We start from the raw sequence: 18,329 nt of genomic DNA on the forward strand, positions 1-18,329 counted from the left end.
GCAAGTGAAAAAGGTGTAAAATCATTGGGTAGCAGTACAATTCGAAGTTGGATAAAGAATTCACTGAAGACAAGTGGTTCTGATTTGATTCTACAGATAATTTAGGTGGCTGGCTATCTCCGTATACATTTTAAGAGGAAAGAAGCTATGTAAAATATCAAACATATTTTGAGATATTATAAAAGCTCATTTTTAGTTAAAATTTCTTACACTTTAATACAAATAAGTGAAGAAAATCAAAGTAGTGGCAGTTCGTTTGAGAGCTTATTTATTTAATATTAAGAAAGGCTTTCAGCTATCATCTATAATGTAATTGTATTAATGCTTCTAAAGAACTACAAGAAAAAAATAACATAAATTATGTGCCAAAATGCATTTGTCTTAACTTTTCTTTCTCCGTAAAGAGGATCAATGTTTCCCCACAATCGAGCCCAAAAGCGAATGCCTCTAAAAGTCTGTGCACATGCAGCCGCCAGTGAGTAAACAGACATAAAACCATAAATTGGTTACCATGGCGCTGATTTCAGCCCGAGATACTGCAGATATACAGCGCAATATTCCCGCAATATCCCCGCCATAAGCGCAGATACGTTACGGTTTCCGCGAAGTATCTACTACGCGAATGTACACCAGACGCAAACAATTACGAACAGCATGTTTTGGTAATGTTACGCTTGAATTCCCCCTCGTTCGGCTACTCGTAAAACATTTTGGTAAACAAGAGATACAAGCAATCCTGCTAGATTATACCCTTCAGCATGGGCTTGAACACACAGAGAGAGAGAGAGATAGAGCGAAAACTTTATCTAGGGACTAAACAACACCATGGTGCATAAATCAATATTAGGCTTATCTTGACCAGCTGTGAGAATTTGTGCGGCTGTACATCGCAAAGATATTGGGGTTCGAGCCATGACAGAAATTGGTAACCATAAGCGAGCAGCGAGCAGCGACCATTGTCGAAAAGTGCCATTGACACCTCACTTGAGTTTCACTTTCCATTCGACATGGGTTACTGGTCAGAGACGCGCGCCTGGCTACTAAGGGATCCAGCCAAACTCATTCGCTACTTGGTGCTCTTCGCCTGCAGCATCGTGGTGATTGTTCAGCTCTACGAGTGCTTCGCAAAGCTCTACAATCCACCCATCTCCACTCACTCCTACTACAACGTAAACGACACGATTGAGATGCCAGCGATAACCATATGTCGGGAGCCACCCTACAGAGAGGAGGTTCTCACTGTGAGTTAGTCATCAAGGATTCCTGTTACGGGTAACTTAAGCAGAATTTATCCATTGCAGAACCTCTCTGGGGGCTACTGTCCACATCCAAAGTATGCCACCTGCTGGATGAACTATCCTTTTGGTGAAGTATCCCTGGATGAGTTCTTTGAGAATGCCACACACGACATCAGCGACACCTTTGTCCTCTACGGACTGAATGGCGACAAGAACAGTGGGTACAGTTTCGGCAATATGTTGGGGAAATACACTCACATTCAATGGCTTTTAGATCTGGAAATTGACAGCAGTCTGCACTTCTATATGGGTCGCTGCCACACCCTACGGCCCAAGGCACCCACCAAGCGTGTCTCCAAGTCTGTGGGCTACTCTCTGATGGTAGAGCATGCCCGATCCACCACCTCAACCAGTGATGTGGATACTGGGGGCACAGGCTGGCATGTCTTCATACACGATAAACGAGAGAATTTCACAGGTAAATTTTTACACTGGGTTCATGTTGCACTTTCAAATGTGATCTCTTTCCCCAAAGAAATCAACATGAAGGGCTCGGGCCGTGTGGAATATGTTTTCGTGAATATCAACGAGGAAATCGAGATCAAGCTGCAGAGTCAATACTTTTCGAATGTGGAGACACGCGATGAACCCTGCTCCAGCGATAAGGGGTACAGTGACTTGAAGGTAATGTTAAACGAAAGATTGTTTGCCTGAGACTTAGACTTAAACTGCTTCCAAGTGCGGGGATCATTGCATCTGGCAGGATTTGGCAGATGAGTCAAAATGTTCGGGTCCCTGGATGCACGAGATTGTCAATGAGCCCTGCAACGACACTTTATCCATGAGGAATCTAATATCGGACTATAAGGAGTAAGGTTCTCCTATCTGTTTGTATTCCTGTAATAATCCTTCCCTTGTTAAGGGTCTATGAAAACGAGGATGACTTTGATTGTGACTGCATTCTGCCGTGCCAGTCCCGCATTTACACAACTTTCATACAGAGTCGGAAAGCCTTCAATCAGCCAGAGCCTCGTTCTCTAATCTACATTTACTACACAACCAAATTGATATCGGTATGTGGATGGTAAATGATATATCGTGCAGTTAATGATTGGTTTTGCCTTTTACAGATGATTGAGGAGCGCCCGAGCTATGACACAACGCAGTTTATAGCCGATGTTGGTGGCTCTTTGGGGTTTCTGTTGGGCCTTTCGGTGCTAGGACTCATTGGCATACTGGAACATGTAGGATATATGTCCCACCCATCTTTATGGTTATTAATAATCCTCTTTTGCAGATGACTCTCTTCTTTTGTGGTGGCTTCATCAAGCGCATGCAGCAGAAGGAGCAAAGTAAATTGGGTGAAACATCAGAGGATGGTCAGTCGCAGACCAGCGATGAGACCATCGATGTGGCCACAGTCTATAAGAAAAAGACAACAAATTGATAGTCAAGGAGTCCAGCTGGCTGGGCATTCCATAAATCCACTACTAATCAAATAAATTTCTTACATTTAATCAACATTAAAAGCTAAAAACTATTTATAATACACAAAGAGGACAGGAAGATTCTCCTGTCGTTAGGATCTAAAAGAGTCTGAAGCTCATAAGAAGACCGAGAGAGGCCATCAGCAGAGAACTTACAGACATCGGGGAAGCAGCCGAAGTGGACTTCAGGATGACATTTGTGTTGAGGATATCGCCCAACTTGTTAATGATATCCGGCAGCGGGGAAGTTCTGCTCTCGCAGGCTGTGTTCTCGATGGCCTCCTTCACACTGGCTGTGTGTATGCGGAAGTTGATGGATCCAGCATACAGCTCGTCGTAGATGAACACTGGCAGCTGATTAGACAAGACCCAGAGACGCTTCTCCTGATCCACCTTGACGTCGCTGGGAAAGATCATGCTGTCGTTGTTCCTGAAGATGCGGCTCTGGGCATTGTGGGTAAAGTTCTGAGAGGTGCGCCAGCAGGCCACTTCATTCAAGTTTGGCAGAGCATAGAAGAGCACACCAGTCTCCTGATCCAGGAACTCGGCACCCGCCTGGGTGTTGGGTCCACGAGAGCCGAGAACCTTGAAGTCCCTATAGATATCCGGCGAGGTGGCCAGGGTTTTGTTGCGCAGCACAGAAGTGCTCACCGAGAACTCCATTGTGGAGCACAGCGGATGGAAGTAGAGCGTGGAGAAGCCCGTTTCCAGAGGTTTGGACAAGGCCAAGCCATAGAGTCCATCATCCCACTGAAACTCGATGCCACTGACGCTGAAATTTCCGGCCATGGGATCGGGATGGAAGTAGTGATGCTGCACGCGCCACGATTCCTGGTCTTTCCACGAGTAGACAACCAAACCGGGACTGCCCAGATCCCCAGCGTAGGCGTAGGTATTCTCACAATCCCCATCCTCTATGGCCAGATTTGCCAGAAAGGATCCCTGCTTGAATTGTCCGGCTGGCAGAGTATGGCGGCGCAGCAGATCATCGTTGTGCAGATCGTAGACCAGCAGCTGTGGCGCTCCATACATCTTGGTCTTCTCCAGCACACCAGAGATGCGTAAATCCAATACCCACAGGCGGCCACAGCGATCAGCCCTCACACGGAATGGGGAAATCAGCTCTGGTTCCGCTTCAGCCAGATTGTGGGCCTCCCAGCTGGGGTAGGGCTTGAGGGCAGGCATTTTAGTCGAGGTGTCTATAAAAGAAAAGAGAGAGAGAGAACGTTTGTAATAAGATTCCATTTATGGCGGGGTATTTGCTCTCGATTGGATTGGTATTTTGGCTGCTGCTAATTGGAATATCAACAACATTTTGAATGTGTTCATTGGGTGAAAACAAACTCCACTGACATTGGCTGCACTCTGTGACTGTGGCTTGTATGGGCGCTCATTGTTCGACTTGTCAATTAGCGGTTGGTTGATCTTGTGCTTGCGGCAACTTCCCACTCGCAAAGGGTAGAGCAACTTCATTAAGGGGGTTCAGAGTGGGTCATTAACATGTACCAGCACAATCACACACGTTCATTCATGTTAATTAACTTCAATTGCAAATCTCTCAGTTGCGGACTGTCACTCCCAGATCAAAAGGTGTAGGGATAAATATTATATCCTATTCTACAGTAAACGTTGAACATTGACGAATTGATAGAAGCTTCGATGCTTGTTAATGATCAATCAATATATTCAGAGGTTTTTAAACTCTTTATTTCTAATTTTAAAGACATCAACATCAATACTCTAAATCAAAAATCTTCCTTTTATGGAACCCAATAATTGTATGAACCCCGCGCGAGTGTACTCAAACATCTTATGACCATCTAAACAATCTTTGCACTTGCTATAACCAAATAACTATGGTTATTGTACACTCACAGCCCACACAGTTAAGCCAAACGAGCTTTGCATCTATTAGCTATGCCCCCGAGTGTGGGGCTGTTAATGACGCCAGCAAGCTGCAGCGTGCGGAATTATGGTAATTGCCGGGCAAGTGCGAAAGGAAACTGAATTGTTTTGGATGGTCAAGTTGATCAGACACAAACCAAAACAATTGCTGAGATTTTAGTTCAGTGCTTGGCACAGAAAAACTGCAACTGCAATTGCAATGTTGCAACAATGCAAGTCTCATTCGCTTACCATTAAGATCAAGGTAGGCCAACGAGGCCGGCACTCCGGCCCGCCATCTGGGCAGGGTCACGAAGAGTCGATGCTTGTAGACCTCCAGGCCAAAGGGTATTACATTGGCGGGCTTAAAGTCGCCCTTTTCAATGGCCGCCCAACGCTGGTCCGCGGTTTCGTACTTGAAGTCCATTTCCCGCCACTCGTAGGCCACGCGGAGATTATCATTGGCCAGCGCTCCGACCAGCCATAGCAGGAGGAGTCCAAACCAGGCAGACATCATGGCTTCAATCAAATAACTGCAAAAAGACATACAAATCAATTAAAATTATACAGATGAATGGCTGCTTAAGCTTCCGTTAAGCCGCAGCGGCCTTGTAGCATGCCATAACCAGATCATTGTCAGTTAATAATTTGAGTATCTCGATCTTGTCACTAGGCCCAGCAACAGCCCCCGCACCGCCTCAACCGTTGGCCTTCTTTGCCTCTGACTCAGAGTCTTAGGCTTGGTCTCAGGCTTGGTCTTGGTCTCTCTCAACTATTTGAAAGTTGTCTTGGCTCTTGGTTCTGCTTAAGTTGCCAAACCACAAGCAAAGTTTTCTGTTTTCTGGCTAAAAGCGAGTCTCGTGGTTCATAATCTAACCAAAGAAATCAAGACATGTTTTGGGGAAGTTTTTCACTTTTTATATACCCTTTTTTGAGTGCACTTTACGGAGACTTCTACTGATGTCTGCGATTCTTTGAAGATTGATGAGGGTTTACTGTCATTCCAAACATACATAAATACATGCTCTTTATGTTCGAGATAAGATCGGTTTTTGATTTCATTCGAAAGAGCTTCCATCTCCATGCAATGGCATCAACTTCTTTGAGTTTAAATATAGCTTTTTCTTATGTTATTGGATCAATATTCCTCTTATATTTTTCTTGCATAAACAACTCTTAAAACTGCTATTGTTAGAGACAATATTTACGCATCCAATCAAACCTTTCTCCTGCTTCAACATTGCTCAAGTCGTCTGGCACCGCACTCGCTCTTTTTTTTGTTTTTTTTATAGTGTACTCGTCTCGGCCTCATCATCATCTGAATTCAAGTTGAGTCTCTGTCTCGTCATTCGGGCATTAGCATTTCAATGAGCCTCTCCGCCATTCTCTTTGATTGTTCCTTCTAATACATTTTATTTATGATCTTGGGGCATCGTCTGTACATTTTGTTACACGCATTTTAATAATTGTTTTTTCGACCATTTTGCTACGGCCTAATGCCCTTTTTCGTATCGATTCCAGTTTGATTTGTGGGCGTGTCTAAATGTATATGCAGGCATAATTGTTAATTGTCTTTTGTGGGCATTAATTAATAGTCTCCGATTTGTTTAAGCTTCGCTTGTGTTTTCTTTTCCAGTTTCTGCCCATTTTTATTTGCTATTACTTAACACTTTGCTTTGATATTTTTATGTGGTTTGCAGCACTTTCGGGTTTCGGCAATTGAGACTTGTAGTCCGGGGTCTTTGTACTATCCAACTCTAAAAAGTTATGCAAACTTTGTCACTTGACTGACTCAATCTGAGCTGCGTGGACAACACAAAAGTTGATCAAAGTTTGTGTCTTGAATCGTTTGTGTTTTGACCCTGGTTTAGTTTCGGTGTTTATGACAGCAAATAGTTTGATTTGCTGGTCAAATCTTTACAAAATGTCAGCAGTTCGAAGCAGCACTTAACACACCTTTCTAAGAGACAACAAAACTCCGTGAGATACAACCGCCCGCGACGAAGCTCGAAACGAAACTAAAAGCCAACTGAACCACCAGCGGCTTGGGCAAGACAACTTTATGGAGACGGGTTGGGTTGCGTGAGAGTTGTCCTCTCGCTCTCTTGAAATTCCACTGAACTTGAATTAGTCAGTCGGTTAAGGCGTTTTAGCACTTGCGAGCACTAAGTAAATTTTGGCACGCTCCCTGAGCTATTCGAATAATGCTAATAGATACATGGATGGCCAGCTCCCACGCTATGGCGATATTAATCCGGCTATTATAAATACATATAGCAACAATTCCAATTTGCAAATATACGCAAATAGGTGACCATTTCGGCTTCAGTGGGCTGTGAACATTTCGACGGCCCTGCAGATGACAAGCCCCTGAAAATACTCCCACAGCCAGTAGGCAATCAAATGGATAGAGGCCTACGGCTAATTATTTTCTGACCCATAAATATTTAAAGATATTATGCAGGGAACCCATTGCCTTATTTTTTATGGTAATAAATATTTTAATTAACTTATTGGCTGACCTCTAGAAAGTTCTGAGCATTCTGTACCATGAATGAATCGCAGACTGACGAACCACTGGCTGGGGCTGGACCATGCGTCATCAATTGGTTTTGAGGGCTTTCCAGGTGCCATGTACGCAACAAAATCAAACTAAATGCGGCTTTGCATTCAGCGTAACTGGAGAGGCTGGTAAGTCACTGCTATTAGAAAAAATACAGTCATGCGGGAATAGATATGTTGAAGAAAATTATACAGGTACGATTATTACAGTTGAAAGATCTCCACACCTTCCTTCCATGTCTTCAAAAGACTTTTCCCAAGATAAAAATGTCATCCAATATTTGTTTTCTTTTATTTGATTTATTAAAATTTCAATAAATTAATTTTAAAAGAATAGAACAATTAAAACATTAAACTAGAAATATTATCATTATGCAGTTTTGTTTTTGATTTTTTTTTAGATTTTAAACAATTGCTTATACAAATTTGCGGTTTGTTTGTTGATTTGTTTTTGGTTTTTTTATAGAAACATTTTTCGTACAAGATGGCTAAATATATATTTTGTTTCCCTTACTTTACGCTTTACTTTCCATTTGCGTTACAACATTAAAAGTGGTTCAACAGACAAACCTGTTGGTTTTTAGTTTTGATTTTTTTGCATTTGCACTAAGTATAGTAGAGGCATTAGCTAGGTATTTGTGTGATTAATTGCCGAACGAACAGAAATGGATAAGGGAAAACAAATTTGTTAAATTCCGTAAGCTTTAGTGAATAGTAAATGCAATAAAATCGTTTAAAGCTTATGACAAATATAAACATTTGCAATTTATTAAATTTACTCAAAGATTATGTATGAATACAAAAACAAAAATAATCAACTTTGGCTGAAAGCTTAAAAGATCTTTGGCAAATGAAATTCTCTGTATGTTATGTTTAAAGTTTACTTTCGGTTTTTTAACAGTTTTCGATCTTGTAATACTTTCCAAGCAAAAGTAGTTGCAACTATCAAAGCATTATTGATTATTTCGACTTGAAAAATGATTAAATAATCAACTCTAAACAAAAGTTGTGGTAAACAAACATTATCATAGATCTCTTCTGAATCCTTTCACTTTCGGATGCTTTGAGAAATGGTGTTGGTCGAGGTGGTGGTTGGTGGTGATACTGCCCCTCCGGATTGTGTGGATTGTACAAGACGCTTATGTTATGCGATTCGGTCTGATATCAATAGTTATAGCAATAGTTATATGCATGTGGAAAGAACGAAAGTGTATGGTGCAAGACAAGGACCGAAAAGTCCAACAGTTATCTCGATAACTGTGATGTGCCTTCGTTTCGGAGATAAAATATGCCAAAGGCAATTCAAAGTCCAGCACATCGCCTGCGTCCTTTATCAGGTGGGTGTTAGGCATACTCTTCACTCAGGGCATGCAGAACATAATCCAAAGATAGACATTTACCGTTTAACTATAGATATGGATAGAGAAATAGACAAAGAGAGAGAGAGAGAGACGCAGGGGACTTTTCGCTCAGCAAAATTAATGTGACACGCTTTCAACTGAACCCAGCAGACATTTACTCCGTTGGTATGGGTGTTTTGTGGGGTTTTTAGTAATACAGTGACTGCAATTTGTTCAGCTACTCGCGTGTCGCCCAGCGCAAAGACAGACAGATTGGTGGACTATGTTAAGTTGTAATCATAATTTTCGGTTTTCTTTTCGCAAAACACCTAAAGCCCATCAAAATAAATAACGAAAACTGGTAGCTTTTTGTTTTGTACTCTCATCAAACGAACGCGTGCATTGTATGATGATAGTTTTACATTAAGAGCAATATATATAAATTAAATGACATCAAATAATCAATAATCTGAAAATGACCACCACCAGTTGACTAAAACTTGACTACAGTCGAGAAATGCAAATCCAAATGGAACCAAACTGTCTCCAAAATAAAAGCAACTTTGTTTCTCTGGCTATTCTAATTACTGAAAAACTCCAATATCTGAACATATTTTACAGAATAGATAGAAATTGATTACCGATATATCCAACCGAAACCGAATCAAGTTGGTGGCCTCGAGCGATAAGTTAACACTTCAGATAACGCGGTGTCTCTGGTTCAAGTCTTGTTTTGTTTTTTTAACACACATTTTTTCTATCCTTTACATATTTTTTGTTAAGCCCACTAACGCTTTGCTTTGCTATCCACCCACCAGAAGCCCGTAAAACTTGAGCCGCAAACTCATGTTTAACTCATGTTCACGACACGATATACATAATTATGTTTGGGTAAATAAATAAATAAATAAATATATATAAATTTGTAAATTTTGCTAAATATTTTCCATTATCTAATCTATAATTTAAAATTTCTGCACAATGGACTTGCATTCCCGACCTTTAAAACAAGATAAATTGATAAGAGAAAAGCAACTCTACAAAATGAAATGCGGCCACCAAATATTTACAGAGTCTTTTCAATAGGATTACCAGAGAGAGATATATTTATACTACAGATACAAGTAGAAACAAAGACTGTGTACAAAGATGCGAGTTTAGTTTGTTGGTTGTGAGAATTGTACGTAATATTGCCACCAAATCTGGGAGTTTGTCTGTCTTGCATTGAGGTACTTTCGTCTGAAGCACGCCGTTCTAACACCGCAGGATGATCGAACCGGGCCAAACGAAATTGGATATGGCCGGCGATATCCCATCAACGGTGCGGCAAATTTGCCAGACCCCAAAGTCCAACATCAATTTTGCGCTAAACTGTCCCGAGTGAATGTGGGGAAGGGTGGAGATTCGGATTCACTCGATTTTCTAGGGCAGTTTTTCACTTGTCATTGCTGATGATTAAGTTACACGATATAGTTACAGTAATACATGTATTTATACATACATATAGATAGATTATGGTTGGGTTATAAATATATTATGTGTGTGTAGACAGACAAACAAGTTCAAGTTCGCATTAGTTTCGGGATGAGTGTGTTAGGGTAGGGTTATGGTGCTCTTCAACGATTGAAGTGCTAAATTGTACTAGCCTAGCGGGGTCACGGGTATTCTATGATCTCTTCGGAGTGGGGAAAGGATTTCAATCTATGTATATCATGCTGCTGTTTCCCATAAATACAGGAAAACTAAATGGAGCTAGGAGTTTCCAAGACTGCCAATCAACCAACTACTTATGCTAGCTAAAATCGTGTCTAATGTTTATCGGATTAACAAAAGCCTGAGAGTCTACATGTTGGGAGGGAGTACGCATACTCGTACTCGTACTCGAGTATTTGCTGCTATATTATATTATTTTTATTGCAGCTGAATTTGTGAGGCAAGGAAGCTAGAGAATTTAGAACAGTTGGAAGAACAATACGATAACAACAAATTAAAAATGGTTCAAGATTAATATAGTTTTTTGTACTTGCTAACATGTGAATTATAATTTCAATAACTAGATGCCTCCTACATATAACTCTACTATCTATAATAGTGGTTGGGGGGGTTTAGGGTGTTGTTGTAGTTGTTTGTTTGTTGTTTAGTACCAACCATACCATAACCAAATGACTTAGGATAGTATAGTATTATAGATATCATAATAGTAATTTAAAGGAAAACAAATTTGAATGTAGATACCTGCTCTGATCTGTTGTCTGGCGCTCTCACACACACACCAAATAATGTGCCTCAAACATATACATTTTGATGACCAAAAATAACAGAAATTATACAAAGAGAGTTGAATATTTTTATATAAATATATATGTATATAATTATATATACTATGTAGTGAAAGTTAAGACTTACTTTTTGTCAGCCACAACTGAACGAACGAAGGTCTAGAGAGACAACATATGGGGGCCTGAACAAAGGAGTTTTTGTTTGTTTAACAGTAGTATAACAGTTTGTAGAGCATTGCACATGGACATAAGGATCGATAAACTATAATTTACGCACAAATAACACAGAAAAAACAACACAAAAAATGCTGCTTATGGCTATTGTCAACATACCCAGGGCTTTGAGCGTTCAGGATTTGTTCTGTGTGTTTCTGAAGATTTTCTTTTCGGTTTTGCTTTTGCTTTTCGGTTTAAAATACATGATAAAACAATTTGAGTGTGTGTGGGTGGGCGTTTTTAAATAATATGTATATGATCACTAAAACTAAAAAAAAGAAAGAAAATGTAAAAAAAAATAGACAACATAGATAAAATGTCAACGATTAATATTCTGGTTATACAGATATATAGATACATATATAGAGAAAGAGATCTACAGCCCAGCAAAATAGCTTCAGATTAAGGAGGTTTTTTTTTAATAGTGTTTAACGGGGCGTATGTGTGTGTGTGTGCATATTTGTGTCTGTGTGTTAGCAGTGTGTGTGTGTTTGTGGTTGTGTTATACAAAGAGCACAAATATTTATGTACATGTATTCATAGAGACATTGATTAAATCGGATTAGTGGAAAATTAAACAGTTTTGATCGCTTTGAAAAAACAACAGAAGCGAGGAGAGTGCATTAGATAAACCAAATATTTGTATATATAGAGATATATATATGACATCGACTGATTTACTACGCATAACCGCTGGTTAGTGGATAGCTTGTGGGCATGATAGTTGTGTGTGTGTGTGCTGTTGGTGTGTTTGGTGTGTGTGTGTCTCAAAAACTGTTATACATTGAAAAAAGAACTTGACTTTGGTTGTAGTTTTTCAAAAAACTTGCTTGCTGACGACTGTTGACGACTGCTTTGCTTAGCTGTTGTTTGGTGTCATGTTGGTTTCAGCCAATAGTTTTTAGCCAAGCCCAATGCTCTCCATCTTATTCGTGGAACAGCAACGGCAGCGGCAGGCTCAACAATGGCGGCTGGTGATGCAGCGTTGCCGCTGACCGTGGATATGGCCGCGGATGCTGCGCATGCAGATGCTGAGGATGTGGCTGCGGTTGTGATTGTAGTTGCGGTTGCGGCTGGGTTGCTGGCGCCTGCAACAGACCCGGCGCTGCGGGCAGACATCATCTGAATCGCGGCTGCATCATCTGCAGCATATTCGGATGACCCTGCAGCATAACGCCCATGCCAGGCATATGCATGGCGCCCGCAGGCAGTGCTCCATTGAATCCGGGCAATCCAATTGCCTGCATTGGCATTAAGCCTGAAGAAAGGAGATTAATTGTAGTATATTCAGGAGGTTGTTTGGTGTAACTACTTACCTGCCGGCATGCCGTGCAGACCCGGGCCCGCAGCAGCTCTCAACATATTCCCACCGATCAGGGCTCCATGTGGTCCAATTGCCATGGCCGGTCTCAGCATGGGTTGCATCAGTTGCATGTGCCCCGGCAACGGCATCTGAACGGCACGGAGACAAAGATATAGAAGAGCATGAAACAAAAGATCGGGGATTAGTACTCTTGATTCTTGGCACTTTACATGGTCTATATTGAAGCCATTGTACACAAAATTAGCTAAGTTGTTATTAATTATGTTTGTTTTGGATTGTATATTGTTTTCAAGAGTATTAATAAGTTTGGTTTTTTTTTGCGTACTTATTCAATAGATGGATAATAGGAGGAGTGTGTGTGTGTGTTAGTGTGTAGTTTGTGTGTGTTGGCTTTGTTTGTGGGTTGAAAACGTTTTGTTGCATCGCATTACAAATGTATGATATAGAGCAGAGAGAGATATACATATATAGAGTAGAGTAGAGTAGAATAGATCAGAGTAAGAGCAGACTCCTCTTCTCTTCTTCTGGCAAACAAATAATATACTTAATTTTGTTGTAAATTTAAAAAGAAAAAAGTACTTACAATTCGGAAACTGAACTGACGACGACGCAGTGGAGAGAGAGAGGGAGATTTTTGTTTTTTTGTGGGACTACGGACCAAAGCTCAAATTAAAAATTCTTTCAACAAAGTATAAATCATATAGATAAGAGTTCTTCTCATTTAGGAAATTTCCATTTGTTTTACTAACCAGAGGCAGGGAGTCGAGTTCAAATTCCAATATCTTTCGGTTAGAAGTTAGGATTCATAATTGTCTTATGATAGTTATACTATGTACGGATGGGTGGGTGGATGTGTGATCAGTTGGCAAAGGGAAAAGAAGGACAGACCTCTACCATCAGTAAGCAATTAGTTTGCGCGCAAAACCAGATGAATGTGTGTGTTAGTTGGGAAGGATCATATGTATTATGCTATAGGTTTACGTGTACACAGTACACAGACGTACAGAGATGCATTACATGAATGATAAAACATAAAAGAGCATATGACATACAGAGTACAATTTACAGATCAAAGAACATTTAGAGTTTATGGCTTTTTTCTGGTATAGTTTCTTTTTGATGTGGTTTGTATTCTCGAGGTAACAGATAGATATAGTAGAGAGACATATCAATGCGGTGTTTAGGTTTACTTTAATAGTATATATGTGTGTGTGTGTATAGTTTGTGGATATGAATTAATCAATCAATCAACCAATCAATCAATCAATCATCAATCAATCAATTAAACCAACCAACGCAGCAACCATTACGACAAATTCAAAATTGTTTTTTTGTATTTTGTTTTGTTTTTTGTTTTGTTTTTGGTAATAGAAATTATTGAAATGTACTTACATGGCTTGCAAAATAGTTTAAACATAACTCACTCTTCTCTCATTCTTTAATGATATTATTATTACTTTTGTTGATTGATTATTCTTTTTCTTTTCTTATTATTTTATGTCTTTACTTGCAAGGCAGTACGTACTGGGGGGAAATTGGAAGTTTCGTTTTTGGACTGGGCATGGAGGGGGTATTAAAATTATGTTGAAATAGTATGCTAGTGTCGTGGAGGTAGACAGAGAGATAGAGTAGAGTAAGTACTTGCTTAGACTACATAATTTACTTGCATAAGTACGACTAAGTAAGATTATAATGGAGTTGTTTGGCTTTTACTTATCTTTTTGCATTTCGCACTCTTTCAATATTGCATTTTCTATGTTTGTTTTTTTTTCTTTTGTGGGACTGGGGGCTAAGTTGGAGTGATCAGGTTGGGTTGTGGGGGGAGGAGATAAACTTTTTTTGTTGTTGGTACAAAAACAATACATACTGTATAACACTTTTCGGGGGCCCTGCGCAACACTTGCAACTCTATGTTTTTCAACACTGAACTTCTGCACTGTACTGCAATTGTAACGGTAACTTTAACAGATTTGTTTTTTTAAGGTTTAGTTGTTTTTTGTTATTGTTTACAATCTAATTATGTTTTTAGAATTTGATTTAGTGTAACGTTTGATATTAGTGACGGTTGAAACTCATTTCGATATTCGATATACGAGGTGTTTGCCAACATACAGTGTTGGCAAGCGGTTAAGCTCTCAGATTAGGATGTTAGATTCAGGAAATTATATCCGAGCGATGAAGCTTAAGAAGGATTTCGGATAATAAAAAGTGTCATAGCATTAGCAGTAGGAATGAAGCAGAAATGTCAGCCATGAGAACACCTCGTATACCGCAATGTTTTGGATCTAGTTTATTTTTAAGATCCCAAGCAAATGATTTCAACAGCAGAAAATTAGTATAAGTTTGTGAGTGTAAGGAATGAGCCATTGTTTAATATCTAGGCTATGGGCTAAAACCTAGAAATGGTTAAATTTCGTGTGCGTCGGAGATGTTTTCCCCCTAGATCATAATTTTTTGATTAGATGAGCCCGGCTAAAATAAACATTTGCTAGTGTGTGATTGGCATATGATCTCTGCATAATAATGATAATGCTAGTGATGAAGCTCTAAGCTAAAAACATCTAATAAATTTGATTAACCCACTTAAGAATGCTGTCGTTGGCTTTTTGGCACCACCCTAGGACACAAGATCAGTTCTTTTCTTTTGTTTGTACAGATTGAGATTCTTAGCACTTGGGATTTGATTTTTGTTTAGTCAAGTTGATTCTTTCGTCTGGTTTGGCGCTGCATACGCACTAGCTGAGGATTAGAGACTTACCATTCCACATGCCGCGGCGGCCGCGGCTGCTGCAGCAGCGCCCGGATTGCCCGGCTGCCGCACAGCTTGTAAACGCTGAAGCATCACAGCTCGATTGATTTGATCCTGTTGCTGTTGCACCTGCTGCTGATGCTGCTGCTGGGCATGCTGTTGTACCGCCTGCTGCTGCTGTTGCTGGTGCTGTTGCTGCTGCTGCTGCTGCTGGTGATGCTGTTGTACCGCCTGCTGTTGGGCAGCCACAGCATGGGCAACATGAGCTGCCTGCACCTGAGCGTTGACCACTGCTTGAGCTTGCGCTTGCGCCTGTGCCTGGGCTTGAGCCTGCGCCTGGGCCTGTGCCTGCGCCTGGACCTGAGCCTGTGCCACGGCCACAAATGCGGCGGTCTGTAAGTAAATTTAGGGAATTGATTTGAATTTGTCTCACAGTCCACATGGGGGGGAATACCAACTCAAATTGAAATTAGAACATAAGAAAATTGTTGGACAGAACACAGAGGAGTTGCCACACTTCCTCCTCAGATTGAACGAATATTAATTCGATTAAACAGAATATCAAATCTATAAATTCCCAATTAATGGGTTTCGATATGAGATTCTTTCAGGTTTTATCTTTGCAAAATTCGAAATGCGAGATCTGTAGATGGTGGAAGACAAAAATGAGGACCAGGACATGAGGGTGGATCTTGTTTATATATTTTTTGTTTTCTTTGCTGTTTTAAATCAAAGTACCTTAAGTGGTTAAATTGAAAACCGCCGTTTCATTTGTTTTGTTGCCATTAATTTGTTTGTTTAATTAAAAAATTGTACAGACATATATCATACTATATGCTAAAAAAAGTGATTTATCTTTTCTTGTGTTGTTTTTTTTTCTTGTTGTTCTTTTTTTTTTGTATATTTCTTGTATTCCGTAATTGCTTGCGTTCGCTGTGGTCTCGTGTGAACGTAATATTCGCCTTCGCATTACTCGAAATTTGCAAAAATAATCATAATCGTAATTGTAACAAAAATCGGGTTTTTCGTATTTATAAACATGATATAAAAAAAGGACGTTATCCAACTTGGAAATAAATGGAATTCATTCAAAAAATGCGAACGAAACGCAAAATGCGGTCGGATCTCAAATGTAAGTTAAATTGTTTTTCTGTTTTGTTTTTTTGAAGTGATACGGATGTTGTCTTTTTTGTACAGGTCCGTGTTTAGTCCGTTCGTTTGTTATTGGTCCTGTAATTTGTTATCGTCGGTTCTTTCTGTCGTCTGCTCATTTATATTGACTATGGTTTCTATAACTATGATAAGAACTCACTTCCTGGGCCTTCGAGATGGCTGTGGAGACAGCAATCGCATTTGCGGCGGCATGGCTGCTGTTGCTACTGCTGCCTGTGGGCGATATTCCAGCCAGCGATGGAGGCGGCGGTGTGACGGGCATCGATGATGTGGACCCATTATTACTGGGGCTCTTTCTGTTGTGTGGATTCGCGATTGCAGCCATGGCAGTGGCCAGACGCGCCTGATATTTGGGCTGTCGGGCACGCAACTCTTCCAAACTTGAATCCTCCGGCGGATGCATTATCTTTGTGCTAACAGCGGCCGTTTGTCCCCCACCTGATGAGGCATTTGGAACTGGCGGACGGGTCTGTTGCTGTTGTGCATCGGGCGGGCCACTTGGTGGTGCACTTGATGCGCCACCAGCATGATTGGTGGTGGGTGGAGCACTTATGGTAGCATTACTTTACCAAAAATCAAACAAAAACAAGAATTAGTGAGAAAGTTAATTCGCGACCGCCATGAAATAGGTCCCAATCGCCATTGGAGTCTATTTCGGGGCATGAATGTTCCCACCTGTAAGCTGGAAACGTTGGCTTTTGCTGAGCCATGGCGGCAGCATGATGATGATGCGCCGCTGCTGCTGCAGCCGCTGCTGAGGTAGTGGCCATTGCAGCTGGAAACAGGGGACGCGGCGGCATCATGTGCGGCATCATGGGCACCGGGTAAGGAGGCAACGGCGGCATATGTGTCATCATTCCCATGCCATATTGCCCCAGCATATGAGGAGGCATCATATTCGGCGGCATCATCATGGGAGGGGGTACGCTCATGGAATCTGAAATGGATAATTCCCAATTTATAAACCCATTTTCTTATCTCGCATTTCACATCACTCACATTCAACTTTCTTTGCCTTTGCCACCGGCTCGTCATCGTCGGAATCTGATTTTCCTCCATTCTTCTGCTTCTCGTGATCTCGCAGATCCTCAACTGGTATTCCATCCATGCCGAATATTTCAATTTCAATATTTGAGCGATTGGGTAACGAGTTGGGAACTTTGTCCACCGTCTCCTTGTGCACTTGCATGCAGTGGATGGACAGGCCAGGACCCGTGTACAGCTTTTTGTGGCATATGTGGCACTTGAAATGCTTGGCTTTTTGATGTTGCACCAGGATCTTTTCATCGTCGAACTCACGGTTGCAGTACCTGTTTCAAAATTAGTTAAGGAAATTGCCAAAGTATGCGTTCCGCCCTCCCCCCTTGTCAACACAATTATATAAATTTCTCCTGTGCGAATGGTAGTTTGTATGTGTACATACAAATTTTTTTTGCCCTCCCAGCCAGCGGCACGGCACGGCACATGCTGCGAAAACTATTGTTGTTTGTTTTAAAAAAGGATACCAGCACCAGGGTTTGGAGGCCTTCTTCTTCTTGCGACCCATGATTGCAAATTTATTTTAAAGCACTTAAGTTCAACGATGCGCAGTGCCAATTTCTTAAAATTACAAATTTCTTCAGCGAAAATTATTTTTGGTCGTGAGCGTGATAAAACAAAATGGAGTGCAGTGTGCCCACGGATTTATCGATACGGACCGTCATACATATACCGAAATATACGTACGTAAACCTACGTAACCCATGTCTGGACCACAATATTTATCTTTGTTGGCTTGTTTTCAGGACTTCCTTCTATTGAATTATGGTTAAATTAAAAATGTCAAGTTATAAAGCAAAGCGTGTATGGTATGTTCTGTCATTGTTGCTGGTTGGCCAGGTTCCATTTATGAGTATGGCTTTTTTATATTGTATTATTGTTATATGCACGTTACCGCAAACTGCAATTTATTTGCGATGGCTTTTAAATAGAGACTCAGTAGGTCTGCATTTATTGGAGTCTGGGAGGACACATATTTCATTAATTCTCTATGTGATAATCTTTTCTCCCAGGAAATTTAAAATGTTGATCAATATAT

The 18,329-nt window shown here is 40.7% G+C and overlaps 3 protein-coding genes across 5 annotated transcripts; 1 reads left to right on the forward strand and 2 right to left on the reverse strand.

Moving 5' to 3' along the window:
* Nucleotides 1-392: 392 nt before the first annotated feature.
* On the forward strand, nucleotides 393-2,727 carry LOC117584391 (degenerin del-1). The gene is made up of 8 exons (XM_034273248.1): nucleotides 393-1,241; nucleotides 1,302-1,455; nucleotides 1,513-1,716; nucleotides 1,774-1,922; nucleotides 1,978-2,108; nucleotides 2,161-2,311; nucleotides 2,369-2,482; nucleotides 2,536-2,727. Exons 1-8 carry the CDS (start codon nucleotides 1,008-1,010, stop codon nucleotides 2,683-2,685), a joined length of 1,287 nt encoding a protein of 428 aa, XP_034129139.1. The 5' UTR covers nucleotides 393-1,007; the 3' UTR covers nucleotides 2,686-2,727.
* Nucleotides 2,728-2,729: 2 nt separating this feature from the next.
* On the reverse strand, nucleotides 2,730-6,633 carry LOC117584390 (protein yellow). Of its 3 annotated transcripts, XM_034273246.1 has the most exons (4): nucleotides 6,629-6,633; nucleotides 6,566-6,569; nucleotides 4,862-5,142; nucleotides 2,730-3,924 (listed from the first exon to the last, which is right to left on the reverse strand). In XM_034273246.1, the coding sequence occupies exons 3-4, from the start codon at nucleotides 5,124-5,126 to the stop codon at nucleotides 2,825-2,827; spliced, it is 1,365 nt and encodes a 454-aa protein (XP_034129137.1). In that variant the 5' UTR covers nucleotides 5,127-5,142; nucleotides 6,566-6,569; nucleotides 6,629-6,633; the 3' UTR covers nucleotides 2,730-2,824. The 3 variants fall into 3 exon arrangements, with proteins under 3 accessions (XP_034129137.1, XP_034129136.1, XP_034129135.1); XM_034273245.1 differs by lacking the exon at nucleotides 6,629-6,633 and having other exon boundaries at nucleotides 6,566-6,627; XM_034273244.1 differs by lacking the exons at nucleotides 6,566-6,569; nucleotides 6,629-6,633 and having other exon boundaries at nucleotides 4,862-5,176.
* A 3,333-nt stretch (nucleotides 6,634-9,966) lies between these two features.
* Nucleotides 9,967-17,925, reverse strand: LOC117584856 (BUB3-interacting and GLEBS motif-containing protein ZNF207). Its single transcript, XM_034273997.1, has 7 exons — nucleotides 17,758-17,925; nucleotides 17,252-17,562; nucleotides 16,928-17,189; nucleotides 16,392-16,815; nucleotides 15,089-15,472; nucleotides 12,323-12,458; nucleotides 9,967-12,264 (listed from the first exon to the last, which is right to left on the reverse strand). The coding sequence occupies exons 1-7, from the start codon at nucleotides 17,796-17,798 to the stop codon at nucleotides 12,125-12,127; spliced, it is 1,698 nt and encodes a 565-aa protein (XP_034129888.1). The 5' UTR covers nucleotides 17,799-17,925; the 3' UTR covers nucleotides 9,967-12,124.
* Between the last annotated feature and the right edge of the window lie 404 nt (nucleotides 17,926-18,329).

This window comes from Drosophila guanche, unplaced genomic scaffold (assembly GCF_900245975.1).
Source record: "Drosophila guanche unplaced genomic scaffold, DGUA_6, whole genome shotgun sequence".
NCBI classification, from domain to species: Eukaryota; Metazoa; Arthropoda; class Insecta; order Diptera; family Drosophilidae; genus Drosophila; species Drosophila guanche.